This window comes from Carettochelys insculpta, chromosome 2 (assembly GCF_033958435.1).
Source record: "Carettochelys insculpta isolate YL-2023 chromosome 2, ASM3395843v1, whole genome shotgun sequence".
NCBI classification, from domain to species: Eukaryota; Metazoa; Chordata; order Testudines; family Carettochelyidae; genus Carettochelys; species Carettochelys insculpta.
Genome location: NC_134138.1, coordinates 267,958,484 through 267,980,231, shown reverse-complemented (window position 1 = coordinate 267,980,231; position 21,748 = coordinate 267,958,484). Strand labels below are relative to the sequence as shown.

General features: G+C 42.1%; 1 protein-coding gene across 13 annotated transcripts in view; it reads left to right on the top strand.

The window, feature by feature from the left end:
* Positions 1-21,748, top strand: part of LOC142008137 (sodium channel protein type 5 subunit alpha-like) — a 351,358-nt gene that overhangs the window by 198,363 nt on the left and 131,247 nt on the right. For all 13 annotated transcript variants that reach the window (XM_074985128.1, XM_074985135.1, XM_074985134.1 and 10 more), the window contains 2 exons: positions 855-1,028; positions 3,218-3,574. In XM_074985128.1, the coding sequence (XP_074841229.1) occupies positions 855-1,028; positions 3,218-3,574 (531 nt within the window). The remainder of the gene's footprint in view (positions 1-854; positions 1,029-3,217; positions 3,575-21,748) is intronic.

The following is a 21,748-nucleotide window of genomic DNA, read 5'->3' as shown; positions in this document are numbered from 1 at the left end:
AGAATGCAGATGGATCTTTTGATCTGCTTCTTTGTGTGTGGATGTGCTCTTTCGAAAGAAGATCTTCCGGAAGACCTTCTTTCAAAAGACTGCTGTAGTGTAGACATGGCCTTTGTGTGTAGGAGTTCAAATAAGAGACTCCCTTTAAAAATCTGGTTTGCCATTTACAAACAGGCTTCCCTGCCACAGAAGTATGTGAATGTAATGCAGAAAAATGTTCAGATTAAAGAAAGTGTCACTTTGTAACCTTTAAACTAGGCTATAAATAAACACTGTTCTCAAGGCACTTTCCAAAGCAAATTGCCCTGTCTATTCTAAAAAGAATAGTAAGACTCAATTTAAAGGTCCTAATCACCATCACAGCCAGCAGTGATCTGAAAACACGAGGACTACATTGCATGGGATTGGTGCAATAACGGAAACAAAAGGGCTAGCTCAGCAGGTACTGGAACCCAAAAGTACATCTTGAACTCTTTCACTGCAATCTGTTTCATCTCCTCACTGACACGGATAAACTTAAGCTTTTAAAACCCACTTGATTCTCTCACTTTATTGTTGAGATATTTTTTTTGTACAGTAGAGGGAGGTGAAAATAGTGCCTTAATTCAAAGGTACAACTCGTTCCTTGTTGTTGTCTGTTGACAGCAATACTAATATTGTAAAAGGGTCAGACAAGCCCACAGTACTGGTAATACTGACAATAAATACTTGACTGTACATTAGAGATGAAAGAACAAAGATTTGATTGTAAAATTTTGTTGTTTCTGCATATTAATTCACCATATTGGTAGGAAATCATTCATGGCAGGAGATGTGTTTTTGGACTGATCTCACTTCCTCTGTCTTTTCCGTAGATCTTCACTGGGATTTTTACAGCCGAAATGATCTTCAAAATAATTGCCTTAGATCCCTACTACTATTTTCAGCAAGGCTGGAATATTTTTGACAGTATAATTGTTATCCTAAGCCTAATGGAACTGGGTTTATCCAGCATGGGAAGTCTGTCTGTTTTGCGCTCATTTAGATTGGTAAGGTTTTCTTATTCTCTTTTACAAAACATAACCCCTTTCAAGAGTTTAATAGTTTATCTTAAAATTCACTGAAAAGGAAATTAAATTTTACAAATTAGTGAATGACTGTAGTGACACTAATAATAGACTCTGGGCCAAATGAAATTTCTCCAGATTTACAGCAGAGAAAACGAGAACAAAATTTGACTCAGTGTCTAGCTGAGTCAGTTACTCGTAACACATTTAAACTGAGTTTGCATAAAAGTTAATATAAAAGTCAGTACATAATGAACTGGGAAGCTCAAGGAATTCACAATGTGTCATTTTACAGACTTCTGTTCCATAAATATATAATAAACATGCCACTGTGTTTTTAAATATAGTCAAAAGTGGATAGCCCTGCATTAGTCATAGACTGATTTTTTTTCCCAGAATCTATCACCAAAACACAGAACCTGTCTTTCATTGAAAATCCTTAACTGTCAGTCCTTTGAAATGCTGAGGAAGGTGACACTCCATTAATGGAAGAATTTGTTGATGTGTTGGAACAGAAAAGCAGTTTTCCTGCCAGCTTGAAGTTTGTGTCACATTCATGTACCAAGATGTCCATGCTATTCATTCTGCCCATTATGCTCCTTCACAAGTTTTGAAAAGCCATAAAAACAAACTTTTCTTTTCAAGAAGACTTCATTGCCCTATAACTTTACCATCAATAAATATTTGCTGCAAATGGGTGGGCTGATGTTGGCAGTGGCTGAAAGCCTCCCACAGCCCGTCTTCAGTAGGGATGAAATTAACCCCTGTGGAGAGAGCCAGTGTAAGGCTTAGGCACCATTAAGTCCTCTAAATTGATCTTAAGTGGTATTTAGATGATTTATAGACCTTATGGTCCTCAGCACAGAAGTGAATCTCACTCTGGGAGCTGAAAGGCAGCAGCCTGTCAAGCCTACTCAGGAACACACAGGAATTCCACCTGCTTTCATGGGATTGGGCCCTCCAAAGTTCAGCACAGCAATGGGCAACCTAGGTTAGTGAGTTGTCATATGAATTGCCCTCCTTCATCTTGTTGGGCCACAAGATTGTCATAACCAAGATGGTTTCTCAGGGTGGGGTAGTTTTGCTAACTGCTCTTGCGTCCCTAGAATTTGAAGGGTGTACTGACTGAACCCTAGCAGCACTTTGACTGGATGCAGAGAGTGTGCGGTTCTTGCAGTGAATTTTATGTGCAATCAACATGCATCTCACGTCACGTCTGCTTGCTTTAAGTGTGTTTCATGATAATACTGGTAGGAAAAAAAAGATGTGGCAGGAAACAAGGGGAATCTAGGCTACAAAATGTCTCATGAGCCACACAGAGAGCCCTGATGGGCTGTATGTCTAGCAGCTTATTTCAAGTTGTCTTTTGAGACAGAGGAACACCAAAGAAAATGTTAAGGACTGAGGCTATGTTCTCTCTCCCTGCATCCATACCTGTTGTTCTCCCTTCGACTCCCTCCCCAACATTCAGTGGCAAGGAATTGAGCACGTAGGACAGTGGTTCTCAACCAGAGGTACCTGTATCCCTCAGGGTATGCAGAGGTCTTCTAGGGAGTACATCATTTTATTTAGACATTTGTCTAGTTTTACAATTGGCTACCAAAAAAAAAAACTAGTAAAGTCAGTGCAAATTAAAATTTCATATAGATAATGATTTGTTCATTCTGCTCTGTATATTATGCACTGAAATGAAAGTATAATATTTATATTCCAATCCATTTATTTTATAATTAGGTATGGAAAGTGAGAAAGAAATCAATTTTTCTGTAACTGTGTGCTGTGATACTTTTATGCTGTTTTATGTCTGAGTTCATCAGCAAGTAGCGTTTAAGTCAGTTGAAATGTGGGATGCACAAGACAAATCAAACTGCCAAAAGGGGTACAGTAGTCTGGAAAAGTTGGTAGCCACTCACATAGAACAAACCTGTCTAATCCTAGTACTGCATAGCATATATGCTGAAAAAATTCTTTTGCTTTTATGAGAAAACACAAATTTTAGTGCAATGAGTATGGGACTATTGTGAGTCTAAAAAACTGCTGCTAAAATCATGCTATATTGTACATTGTTTTCTACTGTTAAAATATTTAATATTTTACCCATTTTTGAACAATTCAGTACCAGAAATGTCTGTTCTATAAGCTGACATTGTGCTTTTATGTTTTGTTCACAGCTTAGAGTCTTCAAATTGGCAAAGTCCTGGCCAACCTTAAATACTCTCATTAAAATCATTGGTAACTCCGTGGGTGCCCTGGGTAACCTCACCCTCGTTCTGGCCATCATAGTCTTTATTTTTGCTGTGGTAGGAATGCAGCTGTTTGGAAAAAACTACGAACCAAAAGTCTTCAATGCGAGCACTAATAGCACTGGGCTCCGGTGGCATATGCACGATTTCTTCCATTCATTCCTTATTATATTCCGAATTCTCTGTGGAGAGTGGATTGAAACCATGTGGGATTGTATGGAAGTGGCTGGGCAGCCATTGTGCCTTCTCGTCTTCTTGCTGGTCATGGTGATAGGAAACCTAGTGGTGAGTTTTTCAGGAATGATTTTTTCCCCTATTCCTTTTGTTTTTATGCAAATATACTCCCTTTTCTCTCAAGAAATTGCAGATTTCCATGATGCACAGGTATTATTACTTTCTGGAGAGTTACCTACTTTTTTTTTCTACCCAAAGAACTCTTTTTCATGTCTCAAGAACAGAAACTGCAGAACTGCTTTACTGATTTTGAAAAAAAATCATTAATTCTCAGAGGATCATAAAGGTTCCTCTATAATGAAGTAGAAAAAAAGAAAAAAAAGGGGGGGGAACTTGAATTGATGATGATGATGATGATGATTGCTTTACTTAAGTTCAACTAAAGCCATGTATATTTTAGTGCAGAATAAGTGATTCATGGCCATGTGCTATACAAATGTAAATTTGATTTAACTGTCTCCATACCAGAATCTATTTTTAAGTCAGTTAATTTTTGTCTGAAAGCATACAAACATTACAGCTAGGTGTCTTTGCACTATCTTTGAATATATGTAGCCTACCTGATCTATGGAGTTTATATTATGTTTACTAAAGTCACTTCCTTGCTTGTTTTGTAGTGGAATATGTCGTTAAGTCAAGGATGCGTTACATAAGCTCTGAACCTTGTAAGGATGACTCTTGTGTCCCCGTTGTTGTTTTACAGAACACTTTGCTGGCACTTTGTGGAAATGTTATGCCTGTTCAGTTTACAGAGTATCTCTGACTTTGTGGATCTGATGGGTTTGGTGTTGATACAATTAGCTGTTTAACCGTTGATTCTGCTGTAAAAATCATGGATTTTGTCCCTGTTTACTTTGGTAGTTTTTTTCAAAACCCAGCATTTTGGTTTGAAGTTCTTAGTATAGGATACCATGGTTATGAGGAAAGGGACTGAAAGAATTAGAGTGAGGCATTTATATCTGAAAGTCAAACTAAATTTAAAAGATCCAATTTATACTGACAATATTTTATAGAGATTGCAAATTGTATTTTATGGCTGTTGACTGCAAAAAATGGAAGGATTAAAATCTGGTTTAATAAAAGGTAATGAAACAGTTTTTAAAAATGTGTGTTTTTAAAGATTTTCCTTTGAAGCTACATTTTGCCTGAAGAATTAGGACACTTTTTTTTTCCTGCATATCAAATATGCTTCTTTCTTGAGGGTTGGCAGAGGATTTGGGAAATTAACCTCCTCCTGCATTTCTTCTAATAATTGTTTTACTCTTATTTAAACAATGGCCTCAACCTTTGTTAAGGGAAAACTGAAAATTATATCAAGTAAATATGAGAGAATATGGAAATATACCAGCTTATTCACTTATACTTTGTGGGCGGGGGTGGGGGGTGTCAAGGCCATTTTTCCATAGTTATTAACACTCATTGTATATCCTTAGACAGCCTGTGTGAGGATCAGGAAATAGAAATCAGATTCAGATGAGACGACACTAACATAGTATATATTTAAGCTTGGGTGTTTTCTATCAGTACTATCAGTAAACCTTATTAAAGGTAAAAACAGATACTGACCGATTGCAGCAGCATGGACAATTCTGCAGTCACCACCCTATCGAAAATACAAATGCTAACATTGTCATTTTCAGGAAAGTTTTCTAGGCAGTTATTTGTGGTAACTGCTAAATAATTTGAAATGATTTATTGCAGATTAATTAGCTCCGAAGAGGTAGAAGAGAGGATGAAAATGTTTGGGTTTTTTTTAACCTGACAGGAGATGGGGAAAGAAAATAGGATGACAAGTTCTGAATCACAAGGATTATGTACATGAACCACATTGCATACGGATTTCACAATTATGGTTTTAGTTATCAGAGAGCAGACTGTGGCTATGTCTACAACTGCCCCCTTCTCTGAAGGGGGCACGTTAATCGGGGCAATGGGAGATTACTTATGAAGTGCTGTGATGCGTATGCAGTGGTTCATTAAGCTAATTCTCCCCTGCAGCAACTTCAAAGTGTCAAACTTTTAAGTGATGGCATGCCAGGTAGCTGCAGGCACTTCAAAGTGCTTGCACTGCTTCAAAGTGCCTTTACTCCCCAAAGGCACTTCAAAGTAGCGTGGGCACTTCAAAGTGCCCACAGCTACACAGCACGCCAGCACTTAGAAGGCTGAGACTTTAAAGTTGCCTCAGGGGAGAATTAGCCTAATAAGGTGCTGCATATGCATCTCAGCACTTCATTAGTAATCTCCCATTAGCCTTATTACCATGCCCTCTTCAAAGAAGGAGGCAAGTGTAGATGTAGCCTGTGTGAAATCAGTCCAGAAATTCTTATTGCCTACAAGTGAGCATTGGGATAGACCCAGAATATTTTTCTCACCTACTGAATAGAATTAAAATAATCAAATGTGTTTAGAATATGATTAGGTTAAATGAGCCTTTCATCCTTCAGTAGGAGAAAGGTTCAGTCTTGTGTGTACATATATATCCATGAGATTTCTTTATATAAATAACTCAAAAACACTGACATCTTTTTCAACCAGGTTTTAACTGCTTTTGCTCCTAGTTTCATGTCTGGGTTGTTCAGCTCAGGTCTGAAAAGAAAAATATTTTCATGTTTGATTTATTTCAGTTGGACTGAGAACTCTTTCCTAGACTCCAAGAGCATGAAGGAATTTCTACCATTCCTACATCTGTAGTGGGTTCTTTGTGCACATCAGGATTTAAGAACAGGTTGAACCTCTCTCCACCGGCGCCCTTGGGGACTTGACTGGTGCAAATGGGAGAATTTGCTGGACCACAGGTGTTCAATATTGTCTGGCAGCATTACCCATACTTCCGATGCTTACTTGGCTCTTAGAAGATACATAAGGGCAAATTACAGATAAATAACAACAGAGAACACTAAGAGCCAGGACTCGTAGGTGCAGACAAACTTTATGAGACCACAGGAAACTTGGCTGCACTCAGGATAAGTGGTTGTCCCGCTAACTAAAACCAGTCCAAATTATGGATGTTGCTGGATGAAAGAGTTCTGGACAAGAGAGGTTCAACCTGTATATGTGAAATAAATTTATAGTTACTTCAGGTCCATAGCTTTTCACTGCTGCATCTCTAAGTTTTCACGTAATGTGAAGAATATTTGCTTTTTAAACTCCACTAGTCCTCTTTTGATCAATGAATTGGATTACCTTCAAGGAATCTACATATGTACAGATGATTCAGAGACATAAATGTTGTGATACCATGACATTAGGCTTCTTGATCTGGTTTGTATATCTTCTAATGTACCCTAAAAGGGAGACATGGTAGCTGAGTGGATGCCCTGAGTAACCTCACATGGTATAACAATTTAGTTTCTGTCTGGCCCAAATTTTAGTAATTCCTAAATTTTCCATGTAAATGCATAGTTCTGGAAAAGCATGTTAGTGCATTATGATGTAAATGTGGAATTCTGCTTATTGCTAGTCATCTGATGTTGGAGCCATCCTAAAACTGAACCGTAGATCACAGCCACAAAATTATGCCCATTAAATGATGATGCTGCCATCACATTGCATTTTAAGTGTCATTGATGTTGCTCTGGAGGGTATTACAAAATCAGAGGAAGGATGTAATAGGCTCCCCCACACTTACAGGAAAAAGCTGCTGAATCTCTAACTGCCTAATTATGTTTATGGTAAAGGCTTACAAATGAGTTTGCATATTTCAGATAGAAATTTAGGTCATTGAGGTTAATAAGGCAAACTGTAGACAGAGAAGTTATGAAAAGGGGATATAGTCAGGTCTGTAATGAGGTACTCTCTCATTCCTGGCTGCTGTTAGTGAAATCTACTTGTTCCTCATAATGTCATGTGAGCTGACACTAAAGACTTAAGTCCAATGCCACATGCCTCTCAGAGGAGGATTGTGTAAGATAAATCTGAAAAGATTAGAATACTAGCACTGGATTTTAATGAGTGACAAAGCAATGCCACAAGCGGCAACCTTGCAACCTGCTTGTTTGCTTGCACACATGCTCACACACTTCTCCTTTCAAAGCATTTGCTAGGTATTTCCTTGTGTTTACTCTGAAGCTGTATACCAATCTGACAGCCTCTAAAGAGAGGCCATCAAGATATGCCTCCCCTCCCCCACCTGCACCTCCCAGGACATCATTTTCTGCAGTGTCAGAACCCACAAACCTCTGCAAGATTTTGCTGCTGTCATTGGCTCACTCTGGGGTTATAAACATCTTAGGATCCCTTGTGTTTAATTAGGGAAGACAATGGAAGTAATCAATCAGTTGGCAAATAGGACATCTTTTAAAGAAAAAATGGGGAACAGCTTTACCCTGACGGATCTCTAGGGTTTCCCTGTGTTTTTCATGGCATCTTATGGTTCATTTTAGGCCGCAGAATGTGATAAGCAGCAGTGGAAACTGGAGGAGTGGTAAAATATTAAGAGAGCTGAAGCATGAGGCTGATTCACATAAAAGCCACCACCTCGAAAGCTGCAGTACTAGTGGTGTTATTTAGCTTTTAACCTTTGTGACAAGTTTACCTCAGGTTGGCTTAGAATAATTTTTGTAACAACAAAGTCCAATAGCAATGATAATTTAAGTGCCCCGTCCCAGAGCTGACCACCTTGGCTCCAATGAGATTTTAACTGGTCTGCTTTAGTTAAATCTAATGTAAACTTTTCTGTTTATTTAAAAAAAAAAAAAAAAGCTAGACATTCCTGGAGCATTTTTTCCCCCCAACGTTTCCATTTCTCACAAGCTTTTCATGCATATTCTTTCTGCCTTAACATAACATGATGCATTGTTGTGACACACTTAGAAATCTGAAAATGTCAGCATTCTTGAAACAGAAAGCTTGTCCCTCTGTGCTTTCAGGTTTTAACTCTTATCACACGGGATTGAGTATCTAATTAGAAGGTTCCTTGAAATGGAATTCTGGGAGGATGATAGTAAATTCTGGTTCAATTAAAATGATAGTCTGAAATTGGTTTTATACCAGCATACACCTGGTTCATCTCTGTGCTTCGCTACCATTACTTCTTTGCAGTATATTGCCATTGATAAAATAACATAAAACTGGCTTGGTGTGCAGTGGTGTGACCAGAGGACCAGTCCCAGTTTGTAAAAGATATGATCTAAGCATGGCATTTCAGACTCTTCCCGCCGTTACAGCAGACATCAGTGAAGGGCTTGCTGACGCTGCATAGACTGGTACATCCTGACACAGGGTATTTTTGATGGAGTAACGCTTTCAACTCTAGAACTCACTTCCCCCATCGGGCTGACAGAGCCAATGTCATTGGCATTCCACGTACGTTTCCACAAACCGCCCCAATAGTTCAGGCACATGTTTAGAATCCTTTGATATGTAATTGTTTGTGGGAACAGAGGCAATACAGAAACCAGAAATGGAAAAGTAAATATACCCTCTTCTGGCAGCAGATGCCTCTCCCTGGGTGCAAGAACCCTCCCTGTGGCATGTCCTTTCCCTTCCCTTGAAGCCCTTCCCACCCCTTTGCAGCTGAGACTCCTCCTCCTCTACTGCCCAGCAAATGCTGTAGTACAGCCTCTGATAATGAACTCCAATTCACGTCTCCCTTTATAATCTGGTGTTAAAATCTCTTTGTTTTAGAGTGTAAACTTTTAAGTTCTGAATGCTACGACCTACTGGATTGAAATGCTCACTGACAGGTTTATGTGTATTTAGATTCCTAATGTCTGATTTGTGTCCATTTATTCTTTGGTGAAATGATTGTCCAGTTCGTGCAATATACAGAACAGAGGGGCATTGTTGGCACATGATGGCATATATCACATTTGTGGAAATGCAGGAATATGAACTCCTGATTGTGTAACTGACATGGTTAGGCCCCAGTGTAAATATGTGGACAGAACTGGCAACGGGGTTTGTTGCAAGGAAAAGTTCCAGGATTAGTATTTCTCTGGAGTGGCATGTGGTTGCTATTGAAATTGACACTCTTCATCTCAGACTCAAGGAAGATATTAATTACCTTTACACATTACAAGGACAGTTTTCCCACCGTTGATATTCACAGTGATGCCAGGAAGCCCACTTAACTTAATAGAAACTTTCATAAACTATTTTTCTTCCCTCTTTCTGCCTCCCCTTCTTCTGTCCCATGAGCTGATGGGAATAAGGGGACTTCGAAGTAGGCGGGGTCCTTTTGAAAAGGAGCCCCGTCTGGACGAGACGCGCGGCGGCAAGCCGCATCAATTTCGAAGTGCCGTGGCCTCCCGCATGCTAATGAAGCGCTGAATATTCGTTTCAGCGCTTCATTAGTAAACTTCGAAATGGCCATTTGCGTGGCCATTTCGAAGTTTGGGGCTCGTGTAGACATAGCCATTGAAACCTGCCAAGCAAACTATCTATAACCCTGTTCCCTCTTGTTATCTCTTATATGCATTCTTGAAGTTGGTCTAACATCAACTGGGCAAAGAACAGGCTTTGTAAAGCTGCTTCTATAATTATGATGATCCATGAATATTTGATAGGAATAACAAAGCAAATCCAGGATGGCAGCCAGGATTTTGTGGCTTCCTCCATCTCTCCATAAGCCTGAAGTTTGTCCCACAGGTCCACTTTTAAATAGGGAGCGCTGCTTGTTCATCTAGTCCCTCCACTAACCCTGCAAAAATCCTGGCTACATAAACATTTTTTATAAAATGTGCGATAATGTTAGACCATTCAAAACTTGCGGCCTATTCATAATCAGAGCCCTTTGCAAATCACAGCTTCATCATACTTTGTAAATCTTTTTAAGGGGAAAATCTCTATAACAAAGTCTTTAATATAGAAAGGACCTACATTATTCCATATCAAGGACTGAATGTATTTTACAAATAAGTTTAATCAAATTTACTAAACTTAGTTGTGAAATTCGTTCCGTCTTTGAAACTTGCTAGTGTTACTTGTAAAATCATTCCATGCAGACTGTGCAATTCCATATGTTGCCATACACATGGTGATGAATTTTATTAAAAATACTAAAATACCACCACCCCCCGCAATGGTTTAAAAAGGACCCTCATCATAGCCCATAGGATTCATGTATGGATCACACCCTTTCTACAAGGAAGCTGGGATCAGCCACAATTTCAGCAGAATCTCCATTGCGTCAAATGTTACAGGTGCGCAGTGGGAAGGTCAGAGTAAAAGCATGTAGGACTGAGTAGGGAAGTACAACAATTCCTAATACAAGTTAAACCTCTCTAATTGGGCACTCTCCTGTATGGCAACATTCATAATCTGGCATGATTTTAGTTAGCCAGATGACCATAGACAACAGGTGCGTCTACACTTGGATTCTTCTTTCTAAAGTGGTATGCAAATGAGGTAAATCGAACATACAAATGAGGTATAAATGTGCAGATTTGGCACCTCATTTGCATATTCTAATTTTGAAAGAGCTTCTTTCGAAACAAGAAAACCAGTGCAGACGCTGCTCTTTCGAAAGTAAACCGATCTTCAAAAGAATCTGTCTTCCCTTTATTTAATGGGAAGAAGGATTCTTTCGAAAATAGGGTTTACTTTCGAAACAGCAGTGTCTACACTGGCTTTCATCTTTCAAAAAAAGTCTGTTGAAATTAGAATATGCAAATGAGGTGTCAAATCTGCAAAGTTATACCTCATTTGCATTTTCAATTTGCCTCATTTACATACTTCTTTCGAAAGAGAAATGCAAGTGTAGATGCACCCAGTGCATGTGACCAAGTTTCCTGTGGTCCCATGAAGTTTGTTTATAGCCACCAGTCCTGGCTTTTGCTGTTCTGTGATGTTTAGCTCTAATTTACCCCTAAATGTCTTCTAAGAGCCCAGTAAGCAGGGGAAGCGTTGGTAATATGCTAGACGGTATTGACGTCCCATGTCCAGCAAATTCTCTCATCCTGCAGTAGTCAGGTCCCAAGAGTGCCAGACTAGAGAGGTTCTACCTGTACCCTGTCAGTACTACAGACATTTCCTTACATCACCCCTCACTGTACAGCTGAGAGCACCCCTTCGAAGGGTGTACCAAGGACAGCCAGAAGCCCTGCCAGTGTGAATCCAGTGTCCATGTGCAGGTCCAGGAAAGGGGCAACAGGGACATCCAGCTAGTGTGAGAGCAAAACTTGCCTGGGGCCCTGGCCTCCCAGTTGTCTAAGGCTATGTCTACACGTGAAGCCAACATCGAAATAGCTTATTTCGATGTAGCAACATCAAAATAGGCTATTTCGATGAATAACGTCTACACGTCCTCCAGGGCTGGCAACGTCGATGTTCAACTTCGACGTTGCGCGGCACCACATCGAAATAGGCGCTGCGAGGGTACGTCTACATGCCACAGTAGCACACATCGAAATAAGGGTGCCAGGCACAGCTGCAGACAGGGTCACAGGGCAGACTCAACAGCAAGCCGCTCTCTTAAAGGGCCCCTCCCAGACACAGTTGCACTAAACAACACAAGATCCACAGAGCCGACAACTGGTTGCAGACCCTGTGCCTGCAGCATAGATCCCCAGCTGCCGCAGCAGCAGCCAGAAGCCCTGGGCTAAGGGCTGCTGCCCACAGTGACCATAGAGCCCCGCAGGGGCTGGAGAGAGAGCATCTCTCAACCCCTCAGCTGATGGCCGCCATGGCGGACCCCACTATTTCGAAGTTGCGGGATGCGCAACGACTACACAGTCCCTACTACGCCGTTGAACGTCGAAGTAGGGCGCTATTCCTATCCCCTCATGGGGTTAGCGACTTCGACGTCTCGCCGCCTAACGTCGAAGTTAACTTCGAAATAGCGCCCGGCGCGTGTAGCCGTGATGGGCGCTATTTCGAAGTTAGTGCCGCTACTTTGAAGTAGCGTGCACGTGTAGACACGGCTTAAGAGAGACCCACTGGGCCTTTGGGCTGGAACTATGGTCTATTTGCCGGGGGCAAAGGAGTATGAGTGCAGCCACTGGGAAAAATTTGGAAGAAAAGCCTGAAGAAAAACTCATGGTGACTTTCTACCCTGAATCCCATCCCAAGGGGGTCTGTCTGAAAGAGAGCCATCAAGTCCTATGCACTTACCCAGTAGCCAGTAATTCTACTTTTCATCAAGTAGTTACGTACTTGATGAAAATGTCCAAAATATTTATTTATCTAGTCACACAAATGCAGGGTTGTTTTTCCCTTTCTCCTTTTAAGGTACTGTACTTAACAACAAAGCATAGGGACCAGCTGCTAACCAAAGCATTCAGGATGTCAGAAAAATTTGATGTTGATTAGACTGGCATTCTCGTGTTGCCTTTTTGTTCAATGTTTGCAATCAAGTAAATAGAACATCAAGGAACGGCACAAATGATGAGTTAGGATGCATTTCTAATTCAATGTGTTGCACAGTACCTCTGAATATCTTTTAGACTGTGCATTTTCTGAGGCACAGACTGTCTCCATCAGGGACACATTTGGCAGGGGAAGAGCTAATAAGGTAACTGGGGGAAGAGAGGCTAACTAACTAGTAGTTACTTAGTATCCAGTAATTATGCATTTCATCATGTAGTTATATACTTGGTGAAAATGTCTAGATTGTTTATCTATCTAATCACATATATTCAGGGACTTCTTCAAGAAAAGTATCAAAAGTTTACACCCCTCATTTGCTTCTACACATGGCACCTCCTGTTGGAGATGGCATGATAATGAGGCAATTTGAAGCAGGCTAATGAGGCACTAACCTGCATATTCAGCTGCTCATTAGCATAATGGCAGCTGCACAAATTTCAAAGTGCAGGCTTTGAATTGCAGATTGACAGTGTAGATGGGGCAGCTTCAAAATAAGCGCCCCCACTTCGACATCCCTTACTCCCATATAATTCTGTAGGAGTAAGGGAATGTCGAAGTGGGGCGCTTATTTCAAAGCTGCCCCCATCTACGCTATCAATCTGCAATTCTAAGTTTGTGTTTTGAAAATCGCACAGCCACCATTATGCTAATGAGGCACTGGATATGCATGTTAGCGCCTCATGAGCCTGCTTCAAATTGCCTCATTACCATGTGTTACCAACCGGAGGTAGCATGTGTAGAAGCAGCCCTCTAGGGGAGGAGATCTGATGATGTCAAGTTTATATGTGAGCCACTGATGCAGTCATGACTGCGCTGTTTCTAAATCCTTTGACTAGCTCAATGGACAGGACTGTTTATTTCGAGAGGTCCTGACTTGTGTCCCAATTGAAGTTCATTGAAGGAAATAGAAAGATTCCAGCTAACTTCATTGGCCTTTGGATCTGGCCCATAATGAGTAAGGGTCTGTCCATGCTGTGGAGAAGATTGACCTGGTCAGGGTTTATCTTCCAGAATTCAGTTTCCTGTGCCTGGTAGAGATGCACAAAATATAACTATCTGGGCTCAGCGGTCAACTTCTCTACTCCTCGCTATTGTAAGGAGTAAGGGAAGTTAACAGGAGAGTTTCTCCCATAGACCTCCTTCTGTTTGGATAGCCAAATAAGTCAATTCCAGCTATGCAGTTGCTGTAGCTAGAATTGTGTATATGCAGTTGACTTACCTGCCTAGTATAGATCAAGCCTTAGTCTGAAACATTCTCAGATGTCACCAGTATCTGTACAAGGCACAGTTCAGCACCACTTCTTCATTCACTCCTTGAATGAACTGGAGGAAAATTGAGGAGCAACATGGATGTAGACATGATGGACTCTTCCCAACCTCTTCCCACTGCAGGTCAGAACCAGTCCTGAAAAGGGCCTTTGTATAATGCCATCTTATATCCTGACATAAGACCAGTGACAAGGGTCAATAAAGTCAAAATATTTTGTGCTCAGGATAAATGTGATTTCTAATAGCAATATCTGGTGGAAGTTTAGTCCAAAGGTCAAATTTCAAGAATTTAAATGGCAAAAGCTTCTTAGAGCTGTCATGATGGCAGTAAAGGGTGTGAGCTGGGGACCATAGCTAAGGTCAGTACCTTTGTTTGAAACACCAATAAAGTCAATCACTGAAGCTCTGTCAAGGTGTCAGCATTGTTAGAGCACATGAAGCATTTTGCAACAAATGTTTAAGACCTGGGCTTCCTTTATTATAAAATTGGAGAAGAATGCTTCCTCCCAGAGGAACAAGGCCTCGATTCAGTGAAGTTTCTTGGCCCCAAAATGCATACAGATGGAATTAGGACACTGGCTACAGCTTATAGCAAATTTCAAGAGGTCTTATTTGCTTTTCAAGTTTGCTATATGCTGAACTAGAACTGCTCTGGCCAGTGTTCTTGTTTTTCATCATATATCCCCAAGGAGATGAACCACCCAAAACTTGCAGCTGACTTTGTCCCGAATGATGCAATCCTGAATTAACTAATGGTAAACATTTTTAAAGGCTGGTGCTGACCAGGGGTAGGAGAGAGAGAAAAGGGGGCAATTGCCTCTGGACCCAGCATTTCGAAAGGGCACCTTTAAATTGCCATGGCAGTGCTCCTACAAGTGGCTGTGATGGGGGGGACCCAGCGCCCCCCTAGACTCTGCCCTTTCCAACCTTGGCCCCACCCCTTCTGGGGTGCAGAGCCAGGCCCCCTCCCAACTTGCCCCAGGGCCTATGGAGGCTGTGTGCAGATATAAAAATGTGGATCTGCACTTGAGCCACATCTGCCAGGTTCAATTCATCATCTGATCTGCAATCCATGATCCAGATTGTATTTCCATCTGCATTCAAACAACGTGCCATATGGAGAGGTGGGGCAAGGGAACGCAGATGAGTGAGGAGCAGGTAGTCAGGAACTGGCTGGTTCCAATGACTCTGTCCTTGCATCATCAGTTCCAGTCCCAGTCCCAGCTCCACAGAGCTGGGCCCTACCCCCTGAGAGAACAACAGCTTACAGCTCTGCTGGGAACCCTCCTCCTCTCTCAGGAATGACTCATCTCCCCACTCATGCTCCCAGATCAGATTCACTAGCTGGCAGCACAGAACAGCATGTGGGGTGAGCAGCTTGTGTCCCTGAACCAAACAGGGGCCAGGACTCCTGCAAGTTGGTGTTCCCCTGGTGATTGGGGTGGGGGGATGGAAAGGGCCAGCATTCAGCTCCTTGTTCAAGGAGATTTAGGATCTTGCTATGTTCTTCCTTACTGGTGGTGCAGGGGCCTCCACTGGTGCCCCTCCCTCCCAGGAGGGGAGATCCCCACACAGGTATCCACTCCATTATCTGTGAAAGTGGTTTGCGGATATCCATGGACATACTACTACTGCTTCTCCTCCTCAAACCTTGTATTCCATGGACATGCAGACCTCTAAACATTTTCTCATTTAAATGCAAGTGAAACATTTTTTGAAAAGGAAGAACTGATTAATGGAGCCTCTAACAAGTGCTCCTCTGAAAGTGAAGCAATCTCCTTGGAGGGGAAGTCTGTATTTGTAATTAAGCTCTTACCTATTGAGCTAATAATTTACATAAACTAAGGTCCAAAACTCGGGGGGCGGGGGTGGGGAAGAATGCCAATAATGTATTTTAGCAGGAAGCTGTGGATAAGATTATCATGCCGAGAGTCTTCATTTGGGATTTGGTAGGAAGCTCTGGATCTGATGAATAGTTCTCTTCCCTGTCCCATGTGGCAGAAGTCTTCCATAGGAATTGACAGAGAAGTTGAGACTGTATCGGACCAGCAAGCCACCTGGTTATTGGCCGGCATCAGGTGTTTCAGACATAGGTACAGAAAATTTTATACACTCACAAAAAGCTCCATCCCTTTGATGAGAAACTAGGTAGTGGTAGATCGGAAGTAGTAACAATGGATGCCTTGTGGGCAGGTACTTAAACTGCATCAGCCAGTAATCACAAAGCACAAAATGTGAAGTATCTCTTTGTACTTCTCTTTGTAGTAAGATTATTGTCACATGAAATTCAATTCTTCTTATAAACCTTTATTAAACTGGTAAGGTTGAGTCATTTCCTTCAGGTGACCTTCTTTTGACTTCCATTGTTCTTTTTCAAACTTTTGGCTAAGTAGTCTATATCCTTATTTCATGCATGACATTGCCCAAGGATTTCCAAAACTGGTGAAAGAACCTTTGCTGGCTGTTCCACATCAGAAGCAAATTCTTAGTGTAAAGAGCAGAATGCAAATTGAACCTTCCCCTTATTAGGATTAAAAATGGCTCGTGGCTAGGCTTCCGAATGTTTACAAAATGAACAAAGGTATGGTTGACTCCCAAAAAGAGAAAGATATAACATTGTGTACTAAAGGCATGAAATATCAGCATCTTGCTAATGGTTAGTTTCCCACTCTCCCAAATTTAGAGACCAGGTATATTTGACATTATAAAATTAATCCATTTCTATATTAGATGGTGACTCTCAATTTTACATGAGGAAACCAAGAGTGCAATATCTACTAGAACAATCCTAAAAAAGTGAAAGGCTTTATGATATCCCTAATTAAATAATTGATTCCTTTGTTAGCTATGACATGGTGTTTGGTATTGAGTAATGTGAAGGAGTTGAGAAAGGAGAGCTTGGCATCCCAGAGGCTTGTCTACACTGGCCCCCTCCTTCAAAGGGGCCATGTAAACGAGCCTGAGTGGAGAATAGCAATGAGGTGCAGCGCTGCATGCTACTTCTCGCCATGTGAACTTCAAAGTTGCAAACTTCAAAGCACCGGCAGGACTTGTAGCCACAGGCACTTCAACTTTCCTGTGTAGCTTCGAACTTCCCTTACTCCCAAAACGGGGTTAAAGAGGGCTTCTGGGCCCAGCTAACTCTATCCTGCTTTACTTGCAACCAATGGCAGGCCTGGATGGAGGAGAAAAGCAAGGAGCCTAACTCAGTGTGGGGCTGACTTTCAGGGAGAAAGGAGAAGGTTCAGTGGAGGAACCACGGTCTAGCTGCTCAGCAGCCATGGGAACATGTAAGCCCCCACCCTACTCCTCTGGGAAATGGGGGGAATCCCTTAAGAGCCCCCAACTAAGGGGGAAATCTGGACTATTGGGGACATGCTCCAAACTTAAGGAGTACCAAGGAAGTAGTTCAGGATTACCAGCCTAGGAGCACAGGGGGCCAGCATACTCACCCGCTTTTTGGTCTACCTACTTGGTGATCTAGCCACCAGGCTACCCAGCCACAAGTAATTATGATAACCAGTAGCTGTGGGATGTGTTAAGATCTTGTTATAAGAAGTCTGTTTGGTAAATGTCAATTATAGAGGTTTGTTTTACATTTAGGAAAAATCTCAGCAAGAATCTTGAGTGCTAGAAGTGGCTGTATATTTTCTGCTTCACAAAAATCAATGGACATTTGTGCGGGATGTGCATTAGTGTCTGGGGATTCCTCACTGTAAGGTCCATAGTAACATGGAAAAAGTCATAAGGAATCTGAACAAGAATTCCGCCATCTGATACGGCTTATTAGAGCACAGTGCTTATGCCTTAAATATAAGAGAGACAAGGTGGGCGAAGTAAAGTCATTTAGTGGACCAACTTGTGTTGGTGAGAGAAACCAGTGTTCATGCTTGTCCAGAGAGCGCTTCTTCAGGTCTGAGAAACCCACTCTGACACAGCTAAACACACGATGGAACAGAGCATTAGCATAAGTAATTAACATATATTTCAAGAGATCATTCCAGGTGAAGCACCCTTTCAGTTTTAGGGAGGAAAGGAAATGGGGGAAAAAGCAACTGGTGTGAGGGAGTTGTGAGTGAGTTTCAGACTGGGTTAGTTAAAACCTTTGTCTCTGCATGAGAGTGAATTCTACCCTGGGTTGTTATCCAAGGTAGCAAAGCAATCTGTCCACACTGGTCACTACACCAGATTGGGGCCTGCACTGTAGCTTTACCTGTGCCCTTTTAAATTTAAAATAGTGCTCATCGTTTGCTAACTCCCGAGGCTGCTGTTGATATAAAGAAGCTGCTGTGGTGGTTTTCCTATTGGACAGTTAAGGCCAGTAGAAACATTCCTAATGCAAAACATGACTTGTTCCTCTCTATCATCACATCCTGGTGAGAGCGGCAGTGGTAATGATCTTCAGATCTGTGTCCATTACAGAGGTGCCTGAGGGATCTGCCAACTGTGGCATTTATGCCATGCTCCTCGCTATAGTATTTGCACTGTTTTGATGACATAACACAAATATAATCTGCCTATTTTATCTCCATTTGTTGTTAACCAGTTTTAAACTGGATATTTTTTCTAATGCTATTGGAATATATTGAGCCCAAAACATCCTGTAAGTAACTGCCATGCCAGAATAGGCTTAACAACCTACTTGGCTGACAGCAATTTTACCATTCAAATTATCTTATTTTGTCTCTCTGGTTAGCTGATTGAGCTGTCCTAAATAACACTATTAAGCCGTGTCTACACGTGCATGCTACTTCGAAGTAGCGGCACTAACTTCGAAATAGCGCCCATCACGGCTACATGCGCCGGGCGCTATTTCGAAGTTAACTTCGACATTAGGCAGCGAGACGTTGAAGTCGCTAACCCCATGAGGGGATAGGAATAGCGCCCTACTTCGACGTTCAACGTCGAAGTAGGGACCGTGTAGTCGTTGCGCGTCCCGCAACTTCGAAATAGCGGGGTCCGCCATGGCGACCATCAGCTGAGGGGTTGAGAGACACTCTCTCTCGAGCCCCTGTGGGGCTCTATGGTCACCGTGGGCAGCAGCCCTTAGCCCAGGGCTTCTGGCTGCTGCTGCGGCAGCTGGGGATCCATGCTGCAGGCACAGGGTCTGCAACCAGTTGTCAGCTCTGTGTATTTTGTGTTGTTTAGTGCAACTGTGTCTGGGAGGGGCCCTTTAAGAGAGCGGCTTGCTGTTGAGTCCGCCCTGTGACCCTGTCTGCAGCTGTGCCTGGCACCCTTATTTCGATGTGTGCTACTGTGGCATGTAGACGTTCCCTCGCAGCTCCTATTTCGATGTGGTGCCGCGCAACGTCGAAGTTGAACATCGACGTTGCCAGCCCTGGAGGACGTGTAGACGTTATTCATCGAAATAGACGATTTCGATGTAGGCTTCACGTGTAGACGTAGCCTTAGAGTGCTAATTGTGCTGATGAATTATGGTCTCTTTTGATGTCTGCTAAGCACCCAATGGTAACGTGTGATTTTACATCATGGCTGCAGTATCGGAAGGAATATATCTTACCACCATCAATCTCCATCTCTTTCACCACACACACTTTCTCTCACTCATACACAAGCACATATGCTCTGTGCCAGATTACAAAATGCAGCGGCCCAAGATTTTCAGAAGTGGCAGTAATTTTGGGTTTTTCTGTTTCTAGGTGCCCAACTGTAGACATCTTAGGGGGACTTAATTCCAGAAAATGCTGAGCACACAGCATCTGAAAATATGTCCAATTTGGACACTCAACATTGAGGAATTCAAAATCACTAGTCCCTTTAGAAATTCTTGGCCATTGTCTGCAGTGGCGAATAGTTAAGGCATATATAAGAAAAATTATTTTAATGATCAAAAATTAGCAATGTGGGATATCTGCTGGGAGATGTTAAGGGGGGTATCATGAGTCACTTTGAATCACTGCTAAGTAATGAGAACATGCCACTCGTGCTCAGTCCAGTTTTAGAAAACCATGAGGTAAGACATTTGGATTCCTAGGACTGGAATCTCTTAGAGCTGAGGTGAACATGTGCCTAATCTCACATCTTAAAAAGGCGCTTTCACATTGTGGCACATTTCAAAAACAGGCCAACAACAACAATAATACGTGCACTCTCAGGCCATATTCACTGATGTTCTATGCCAGCTTTATGCTACTAACTTCCCTGAAAACAGGAAGGAGACTGAAATAACCTTCTTCCCCCCCCCCCCCCCCCGCCCCCGCCCAGTGTTTGTTTGCAGTGTTCTAGCTATGTTAATCCCATGACATTAGAGAGATAAGGTGGATGAGGTCATAGTTTTATTGGACCAACTTCTGTTGGTGAAAGAGAGAAGTTTTTGAGCTAGATAGAGTCTTCTTCACATTTGGGAAAGGTACTCTGGGTGTCATAGTTAAATATATGGTGAAAGAGATTGTGTAGCAAAAATAGTACACGTTGTAGGAGACCATCTAAAACTTGGGGCTATTTAGCAACTGTTAAGTCCTAAGACAAAAATGGGGTTAATGGGTTGCAGATTTTTTTAAGAAGCAGGAAACCCAGCGTCTTTATCAAGACAGTGATTTTCATTGTTTAGTAAAGTTATGAATATAAGCCCCTGGTTCTTTTTACGAATGAGTTTTGCAGTTTGCCTTTGAAGACTAGAACTGAGAGGTCATATATACAGTGATCATTTGTGAAGATTTTTTTGTCATCACTTTTCCGTGTGAATTTATTCAATAGGATAGTGATGGTTTGGGGACTGACTTCTTCAGGTAGTATCACTATGATGCTTGTGATTGGATGATTGCCCCACGCTAAAAAGAAGGGGTGAAAACTGCTTGTAAAGAAGGGCTGTGGCAGGAGCCTATGAGAAGGAGGCTGAAGATAGCCAAAAAATTCAGTTGCTTGCTGTGGGCAGGGAGTTCGCCAGGGCACCTGTGCAGCATCCCAGAGTCCTTTTCTGTTGACAGAAGGCCCCCCAGAATCTCCAAACTGATATTTTGTCAAGAAATCTTTTCCTTGTTCCCCATTCTTCCTTGTGGCAAGAGGGGTACAGCTTTCAACAGGAACACTGCATTCTGTCAATTTACTGTTGACAGAGCACACTTTGCAATCTGGATGCTCCACGGGTTTTGTCGACTGAACAGCCTTCTGACAATAGGGGCTGGGCAGAGGGAGCTTAGTCATAGACTCATAGGATCATTGGGTTGGAAGAGACCCCAGCAGGCCATCAAGTTTAACCCCTAGCTTAAAGCAAGGCCAATCCCAGCTAAATGAAAAGTGTACTCCTGTTGATATCAGTGTATAATGCCAACCAACCTGGGTTGTCAGCAGGAGGGAATTAACCTGAAACCTTAGGGGTTAAAGCCATGTGCTCACACCCAGTGTTTCTCAGCCAGGGTACATGTACCTTTGGGGGTACACCAAGGTCTTCCATCAATGCATGTAGATACGTGCCTTCTTTTACAACAGGCTACATAAAAACACCAATAAAGTCAGTACAGTCTAAGGCTATGTCTACACTAGAAGCATCTATCGATAGAAGTTACTGTTGACAGCAAAACTTTGACGGAACCTCTGTCGTCAGATGTGGACTACATACAACTTGCTCTGTCGATGGAGACGTCCCAGGCTGCACTGCCCTCTAGTGACAGAAAATGGGGTGTCAGCTCT